At 41.9% G+C, this 9,455-nt stretch overlaps 1 protein-coding gene across 5 annotated transcripts in view; it reads right to left on the minus strand.

The window, feature by feature from the left end:
* ARHGAP24 (Rho GTPase activating protein 24) overlaps positions 1–9,455 on the minus strand; it is a 629,348-nt gene that overhangs the window by 62,853 nt on the left and 557,040 nt on the right. For 3 of the 5 annotated variants that reach the window (XM_019525835.1, XM_019525837.1, XM_019525836.1), the window contains one exon: positions 1,364–1,571. The exons of 1 other annotated variant lie outside the window; for it this stretch is intronic. In XM_019525835.1, the coding sequence (XP_019381380.1) occupies positions 1,364–1,571 (208 nt within the window). Of the gene's footprint in view, positions 1–1,363; positions 1,572–9,178; positions 9,260–9,455 lie in introns of all 5 variants that reach the window. One more of the 5 variants, XM_019525838.1, reaches the window with a different exon arrangement.

The following is a 9,455-nucleotide window of genomic DNA, read 5'->3' on the forward strand; positions in this document are numbered from 1 at the left end:
TGACAAGGAATGGTTGGCCTTCCTGACTGCATCCCCACACTGCTGGCCCATGTTCATCTTGGAGTCAATGATGACTCCAACATCCTTTTCTGCCTCAGTACTGACAAGAATGGAGTTCCCCAACCTGTAGGTATGGTGCCGTTTTTTCCTCCACAGGAGGTGTTGGATCCCCTCCTATTCTCATCCACACATTCCTGTAACCTGTCTAGGTCCGATTGTAGCCTATTCCTCCCTTCTAGCATGCCCACATCCCCCCACATCTTAGTGTCATCAGCAAATTTGAACAGGGTGCTTTTTACCCCCTCGTCCAAGTCACTGATGAAGATGTTGTACAGTGTGGGCCCAAGGACCAAGCCCTGAGGAACCCCACTGCCCACATCCCTCCAAGCTGAAAATGACCCATCCACCACCACTCTCTGGGTGTGGCCCTCCAGCCAGTTGGCGATCCAATTTACTGTGTGGGTGTTGACACCACAGTCCCCCAGTTTCCTAATGAGAACGGGGTGAGAGACAGTGGCGAAGGCCTTCTGAAAGTCCAGGAAGACTATGTCCACTGCTACCCCTGCATCTAAGTCACTCCAGTGTTCTGCAAACCGCCCAGTGCTTGCTCAGATGAGGGTTGCAGGAGACCCTCAGCCAGTGCTTGCTGGCTGGGGCATGCAGGAAAACAAGCCCCAGGACTCTCCGGGCGAGGGTAGTATGAGAATCGCCCAGCAAAGGGGCAGTATGAGAGAGACTGCATGAGAGGCAGTGGAGTGAGACAGGCCTCAGTGAGAGGGAGGCAGTATGAGTGTAGCCTGTAATAGGGAAGAAAGTGAGAGGCTTAACACTGGGATGAGTTGAGCCTGGCCTCAGGCTGGAGCAGAGCTCAGCTTTTAGGAACATCTGTGAGGCTTGGGATGCAGTATAGGGGTGGTTGAGGCTGCATATATAGGCCCAGGAGAACAGGGCGTCCGAAGGGCAGCCTCCCACCTAATTAAGATCTTAATTTTTGAATAACAAGGCATGGCAGGTGAGAAAGGTGGGTGGCATGCCCAGAGGCAGGTTGGGAGACTAGCACTGTGGCTGGGCAGGGAGTTCCCACTTTGCCACACTTACAATACTTTTCCCAATGAGCAACAATATTAAGCCAGTACAAAAAAATGGCTCTTCTTCAGAAACATTTTGAAATCAGACACTAAAGTCAGAAATAAAATGAACTCTACCTGATAATGGGGAACATATGGAAAAGGCTGCAAAAGTTATTACATATTCAAACCATCCTAGATCTGGAATAGCTCAGTGTCACTTATCTCCCGATACAGAAACTCACCCAAACTTTGTTCTGGACCTGTCAAGCTAGGGGTCATTTTTAGTATTTTACCTGTCAAATGATGGCTTCTCTCCACAATCAAATGCATCCTGTAACTCTTTGACAAGGTTAGCCTGGCCTGGAAGTCTAAAAAGTCCTTCTTCTTTCAGGCCCTGCAGTCGGATAAAATCCACACATTGTTCCACCAACATGGGAGCCAGACGATTCCCATACCTCTTCTCATATCGTACCGTGTCTTCCAGCTTCTGTCCAAAAATACCTATGTGTAATAAAGAGAGACAAGAATGTGTTGAGGAAAGGATGCCATTGGAAGGGACATAACAAGGACTACAGATCCCTTCAATATATAGGGAAAGAGGAATTACAAATCTTCAGACTTATGGATAAAATTCTCAATTTCACACTCGCTGTATTGTACAATGGTGGTCCCAAACACAACCTTCAAATCATAAGAAAATGTATATGGTATGTAAATGTATATGGTAATTTTACGGCACTAGAGCTTTGAATCTAAGAGGAAAAATATGCCCATCTTCACTTGTAGGGCTAGGAGAAAATACACATGAACTCTGAGGGGGCCTCTATACCTGAGATGGCCTCAGAAATGCCTGCTTGATTTACAAGTTTTCAGTGACTTTCCAAGATGTAAAGCAGCTGCTACTGATTTCAACTAGAGTTGTGATTTATTCAGTAGCTCAATACATGGGTGCATGCACACACACACGCGCGCATACACACACAGAGAGATAATCTCTTTCTATATTTCATTACAAGACGCAAAATTACTTTGTTTCTTATTAACAAGAAAATGTGCATGTGAGGAAAAAAAGGTGGTTGTTGTGGTAGTAAAATATGCCACATATGTGTACTCACACCTACATTTATCCATGGAACAGACATGCTGTAGACAAATTTGCACTTCAGAACTGATACCGGAATATCAATAATAGCAGTAAACATGTAATTATTTCTCCACAGCTATTCAAACTTTGGATCCTGCTCTGATACTACATGATGCTGTTGTCAATGGTGCTACAGAACCACCTGTAATGGAAGGTTTGTGAGGCATATATCTGTTGACTAGACAGTGGGCTAAAGACAACGAGTGTATCTTATATCCAGAAGGAGGTCAAGCAGTGTACGGTCATTCATAACCAGGGACTGAATTCCAAATCCTTCTCAAGAGTGTGGGGAAAATGCAGTAAGTCAAATTCTATTCTTTGATAACCACTGACATTTCCCAGGGAATTAGAAAAAATTCCATTCCCATTTCCCCTACAAACATATTTAATCAAAAGATTGGGCTTCATACTTAACTGTTGTTTATATTGCTATTGTTATTTTACTAATACATGGTACTAAAGAAAACTGGTGGGAATTCTACTGTGTCCAACTCAGTGATTTTAGCTGGAATGATTTAGCTGAAATAGAACAGTTTTGATTTCCACAACGCTGATTTGAGGCCACAAACTGGCAGTGGATAGACAAGGATGGGGCCATGGAGACTCCTTCCTTCCTAGTCCCATTTTATGCATGTTGCAGAGGAGCCAAAAACCAAAAATTCATTGTTACAAAAATAGTTTTTGAAATTTCAGAGTTAATCAAACTTAGAGGAAGACTAACTGAAGCAGAACATTTGGTGTCCAGCCAAGTTCCTCTCTCAGCTCTTAAAAGTTCGTGGTAATAATACTTCCTTATTTTTAAATAACTTTTTGATCCTAGCTGGGCCCATATGGGTATGATGAAATGATTAAACATGCCTGAAGTTTTTTGTCTGTTTTGTTTTAGCTGATAAAGCTATGGGTTGATGTTTGTCACTACTGTAGAATTTCTCTATTTCCTCCCTTTGTTTGATTTAATATTGTGAAATTAAGGAGAAAGCTAAATTGACAATATATGATGAAATTGCATTTTTTTTGTCAGATTAAAGGGTTCAACATTCATTCTGATCCTGGGATGATACCCAAAGCACAAAGTCCATAGCACTGAGTCACAGCTTTGGGACAGCTGAATCAGAATTGCCTGAGAAAGTAATGTTCACAAACTGAGACTTGTCCAGACCTAACTATAGAACCCAATCTGAATACTGGTACTGTGAAAATCATGGTAGGTTCAATGTATTGATAATTCTGCTGGCCTCAGTTCTTGTGCCATTGGGCTGAGACTGATGAGAAAGTGGAAATGGTGCCAGTGGACCTTCTAACCTTATCAAAAAGAGGAATCATCAGAAATCTTACAAAAAATCCCTGGTTTTATTAGATTATCATCTTGAATTTCCATATACTTAGGGAACTGAACTCAGTGACCTGGGTGGCTCTTCCTGTCCTATGTTCCTGTATGCTTACAATAGCAATTTATTCACTTCCTAGGTACTGCCTACAGCTCTAAACAGAGCCCCAAAATAAAGTGGTTCTTTCAGTACATAGCGAAGTTCCCCCTCACCAATAGCCATTAAGTTCTCATGGCACTAGCACCAGAGGTTTCAATGCTTTTGAAATTAAATTAATCAGTATAAAATGTGGCTATTACAACTATAAGTACAACTCCTGCCCATTGAAAATGCAATGAATTTGAATGAACGCTGTCTTATTAACTATATTTTTTCCTCTATGCATTTATGCTTTGATTAATGAGCATATTATAGGCATGTTTACATTTCCAGAGAAGAGAGTAAGTTCTCAAAGCCATTAAACTGCTTAAAATCTTATGTTATCTCTGACACTGTTGTCAAAACACACAGTTTCAAGTTTGGGGGTTTTTTTGGGGGTGGGGGGTTGGTTACAGAACTGAATTTCAAAGCATGTCTAGTCTGAAATGAATGAAATTAGGAGAGGGTTTTTTGTGCACTGGGAGCAAAAAATGTTTTTATATTGTTATAAATTGCTGATGCACCACAATGCAAGCTACAGCATGCTGGAAGCAGCCAGCTGCTGTATTGCATTAAAATGCTTGTAACCAGGTCCAACAGTATTGCTGAGCATAAAGAGTGGTTCAAACATTAAAGGTGTCACTTTTTAAAATGGTTACAAGCACCCTCTCTAAGTCATCAGCAACTCTGGGCTGCTAAATGGGAAAGAAACTTGAACAATCAAATAAGAAGAAGGCATTTTGTTCCCAAACAAAAATTGACACCAACAGCAAAAGCTGTAGTTTTTTCAGGTAGTTGCCTAATGTTTGGAATCTAATTCTATACTTATGAGTAGAGTGTCGTTATCAAGTCACCTAAACATGGATAGAAATGACAAGTGTTGGACCCCAAGATGTCAAATGTCACCTGGGATTTATTCTCTTCTGTGTTCAGGCTTCATGTGTAAACTTAGGAAAAACACTCAACCACAACCCAGATTCCTTGTCCTCCTCCCTCCCCCATACTTCCAATTTTGTGCATTAGCATTCTTGAAAACACACATCTGGCCCCAGGAGGGTGATATAAATGAAGTTAGTCACTTTGTTTCCCAGGATTATCAGTGTGGAGAGTTAGAAACTTACCGCAGTGTTTTTTCAGAGATGTGGACTATTTGCAGGGAGCCATCTAGAGTTAGCTCAAAGGAGTCACTAAGCAACAGAGCTATATCTGAACTATTCCATGGAGCTTAGGTACATGACCAAAGCCTGCACCTTAGGCACTTCTGTTTACTCAGGATCTAAAGACTAGGAAGGTGAAAGCTCTCACCCAGGAAGTGTGAAAATCACCAGCCTATTAACTAGTCTGGATGAGGATACCATCCATCCTTTCTGCTGAAGCTGGACATGCTAGAGACATTGTACCAGGAGAACAAGGAAAAGGGAACCTGGCCCTGAAGGTCAGTGATTAGGATAATCAGATGAGAAGTCCCTGTTCTGTGGATTGTTTCTGGGTTTTATTTTATCCAATGACTGTCTAATGTGAAACACATCAACAGGCTAAGGAACAGGGGGCAAACATTCTAAATCTGTGCATTTGTATTTCCAGTTGGAGTTTTCCTGATGGAGTCCATAAAATTTATGGTAAAGGGTGGTGTATGAATATAAACAGGTCATGGCTACTTCCCCTGATGTACCTACTTATGGGTATTCCTGATCTTTTCATTTCTAAGTCACAAAACATTTGCAAAAAGAGGCTCTTATGCATAGAGCTACAGTTAGGCAATGCATTTAAAAACTGCAAGGCACAGTAAGGCAGGAAAACATCATTAGTAATGGATGTGTATACCCAGGAGGCTGGTAGGGGATGGACCTCAAGATCAAGTTATTTGTATACATGAAGGTCTCCTCTAACTGTGTATTCCAGTATAGGGACAGTGAATAGAACAGCCACATTCTGGAGCCCTGTCTCACCAAAAGGGATAATATCCTAGTAAAACGTTTTCTGCCTTCCCTTTCCTACTTTTAGATACCTCAGACAATAGCAAAAGTGCTGTCTTTAGAAAGTATGAAGAACAGAAGAATGCATCTCTTAATACACTTGAGAAGGGCAGGGCACCATATGGTAGGAGGTTTATGACAATTTATTACATACGGAGCCACATGTGCTCTCAATTACACGTGGTATAAATCTAAGTAACTCTGCTAGGCTGGACTGAGCTAGCTTCCACCTGCAGGGTGCATAATCCAAACATACAGGGTCTAGGTAGCAGAAAAACTGTTCTAAAGAGTAGCAGTTGAGTAAAACTTCTGTAAGTCCCACTCTACCATGGATCTTAGAACTGACAAGAAAGCCCCAAATGTAGGATATGCTGGCTCTGGAGGGTAAAATCAGATGCAGACAATATGGAGTCCAAGCCACATGTTAAAATTTCTCTTGCAAAGTGGAATTCCCATTGTACTAAACAACGTTTGCTTGCCTTGAGGGTGAATCCCCCAAAGCAGAGGATGCAAATTGCATTCCCATCCTGCCAGTAGGGCTAAAAACCAAGCCTTTTGACCTCATGAAAGTTCTTCCAGATTTATAATGGGTACAACAAAATATAACCTGATCCTGAACAGTTTAAAATAAAACTTGCAACAGGAGCATCCTCTGATCTGCCATGTATGAGATTTGGGTTTGGGAATCAGATTTTTGGGTCCTATATCACAGTGAAACAAAGGCCAAATATAGGGAAATGTTCTTGACTCACAGTAAAGGGTATCTAAGTGAGAATTTCCACAGGCCTAACTCTTTACAGGAAGAGATGCACTCATACTGAAGACATGAGATCAAATATATCAGACCAAACACATCAAATATTAGGCCTGTCAAGTATCATGTGAAACCACTTAGATACATGGAATCTGATGGGCCCTTTGCAGTTCCATTTCTTATAGCAGTCTAACATCCTGCTCCATTAGCCCACAGAATGTACAACCTTCTTACCAAATAAGTTAATTCTAATGGCCTAGACCCTTATCCAGAATAAATGGCATCATTTGTATTTTAAAGAAACCTGACTGAGGGCACAGGAAAGAACCACTCAATGTACAGGAAGACTAGCAAGCATGGCAGAAGACCAACTTGGCTTAGCAGGGAAGTCTTCAGTGATCTAAAACACAAAAAGGAAGCTTAGAAGTGGAAACTTGGTCAAAAAAAATAGGGAGAAGTTTAAGAGATAGCATACAGAGATGAAATTAGGAAGGCAAAAGCACAACTGGAGTTGCACCTAGCAAGGGATGTGAAGAACAACAAGGGTCTCTACAAGTAAGTCAGCAACAAGAGGAAGATCACTGAAGTGTGGGTCCCTTACTAAATGGGGGAGGCAACCTAGTTACAAATGATGTGGAAAAGCTGAAGTATTCAATGCCTTTTTTACCTTAGTCTTCACAGGCAAGGCCATCTCCAAGACTACTACACCTGGCAGCACAATTTGGGAAGGAGGTGAGCAGCTAACAGTGGTGAAAGAACAGGTTAGGGACTCTTTAGAAAAGCTGGATGTGTACAGATACATCAGGCTGGATGTGATGCACCTGAGGCTGCTGAGGGAGTCGGCTTATGTGACTGTAGAGCCACTGGCCACTATCTTTGAAAGCTTGTGGTGGTCAGGAGAGGTCCCACATGATTGGAAAAGGGCAAATATAGTGCTCATCTTAAAGAAAGGGAAGAAAGAGGATTCAGGGAACTACAGCCTCACCTAAGTTTCTGGAAAAATCATAGAGCAGGTCCTCAAGGAATCCATTTCTAAGCACTTGGAGGAGGATAAGGTGACCACTGATCAGGAACAGTCAGCATGGATTTACCAAAGGCAAATCGTGCCTGACCAACCTGATTGCCTTCTGTGATGAGAGGACTGGCTCTGTTGATGTGGGGAGACTAGTGGATGCCTTGACTTTAGCAAGGCTTTTGGTATGGTCTCCCACAACATTCTCGCAAGTAAGGTAAGGAAGCATGGGTTGGATGAATGGACTGTAAAGTGAACAGAAAACTGTCTGGATCATCAGGCTCAAAGGGTAGCAATGAATGGCTCAATGTCTAGTTTGCAGCTGGTATCAAGTGGAATACCCCAGGGTTTGGTCTTAGACTTGTCTTGTTCAGTATACTCATCAATTATCTGGAAGATGGCATAGAGTGCACCCTCAGCAAGTTTGTATATGACACAAAGCTGGGGGGAATAGTAGATACATTGGAGGGTGGGGCTAGGATTCATAGAGACCTTAACAAATTGGAGGAATGGGCCAAAAGAAACCTCATGAGGTTCAATAAAGACAAGGGCAAAGTTAGGTCAGAAAAATCCCATGCACTAGTACAGACTGGGGACTGACTGGCTAAGCAGCTCTGCAGAAAAGAACCTGGGGGTTACAGTGGACACTAAGATGAACATCAGCCAACAGTGCACCCTTGTTGTGAAGGCAGCTAAAAGCATGCTGGGATGCATTAGTAGAAGGGTTGCTAGCAGATCAAGGGTAGTGATTATTCCCCCCTATTTGGCACTGGTGAGGCCACATCTGGAGTACTGTGTCCAGTTTTGCCCCCCCCTACAAAAAGGATGCGGACCAATTGGAGAGAGTCCAGCAGATGGCAACAAAAATGGTTAGGGGACTGGTGCACATGACTTATGAGGAAAGGCTGAGGGAACTGGGCTTATTTAGTTTACAGAAGAGAAAACTGAAAGGGCATTTAATAATAGCCTTCAGCTACCTGAAGTGTGACTTTGAAGAGGATGGAGCTAGGTTGTTCTTAGTGGTGGCAGATGACAGAACAAGAAGCAGTGGTCTTGAGTTGCAGCACAGGAAGTTTAGGTTAGACATTAGGAAAAGCTTTCTCACTAGGAGGGTAGTAAAGCACTGGAACAGGTTACCTAGAGAGGTTGTGGAATCTCTATCTTTAGAGGTTTTTAATACCCAGCTAGGCTAGATCAACTGGGATGATCTAGCTGGGGATGGTCCTGTTTTAAGCAGGGGGTTGGACTAAATGACCTCCTCAGGTCCTTTCCAACTATAATGTTCTATGATTATATGGACATCAAAGGAATTGACATGAGTTCTCAATCTGGCTTTACTTATATTAAGTAAATCTCATCTTTAAACCAGCAATTAATTAAGATGGAAAATAGTGAAACAAATCAGGTGAAGGTATTTCTAATATTAGATTACACGGCAAAAGGCTTCAAGTAATATACAGGAATGGGCAAAAGTTCCATAGAACACTTGAAACTCATCTTTAAATGAGTATTTCATAAAATTCTTTTCTCTCTCTGTCCCCAGACTAAACACCACCTTGATTTGCTCAAGGGTAAATGGTACTGCTTTATTCTCTACATTAGTTTGTAATTTCTCTTCGCAAGTTAAAAAAGCCATAGGAACCTTAGTAGCGTCAGTTTGTTCCTGTGTGATTCAGACCCTTCTAGCTTCAAGCACTCCTTCAACACTTTGAGCTGACAATTAACATAATGGGAGCAGCACAAATGAGACACCTACCCTGGAGTTATACACAGGTGCATATGGAATATTGCTGTTGGAATAATTAGGTCCTAGAGGTTGCCACTTGCAGAGAATGAACTGTATGGAAAAAAGGGAGATGTAGCTAAGGACTTGACAGAAAGGTAATGTAAAAAAATATTGCAGGGTGTCACATCAGATTATATCAGGCCCAATATTGTGACCCTGGCAAAAATTCATACTTCAGCCTGTAGAAGTAATTAGCTTACTTAACTAAAAAACAGACAAAGACCAGATGTACTAATACTGCTCTGAA

This window comes from Gavialis gangeticus, unplaced genomic scaffold, assembly GCF_001723915.1.
Source record: "Gavialis gangeticus isolate Ggan-Ray unplaced genomic scaffold, GavGan_comp1, whole genome shotgun sequence".
NCBI classification, from domain to species: domain Eukaryota; kingdom Metazoa; phylum Chordata; order Crocodylia; family Gavialidae; genus Gavialis; species Gavialis gangeticus.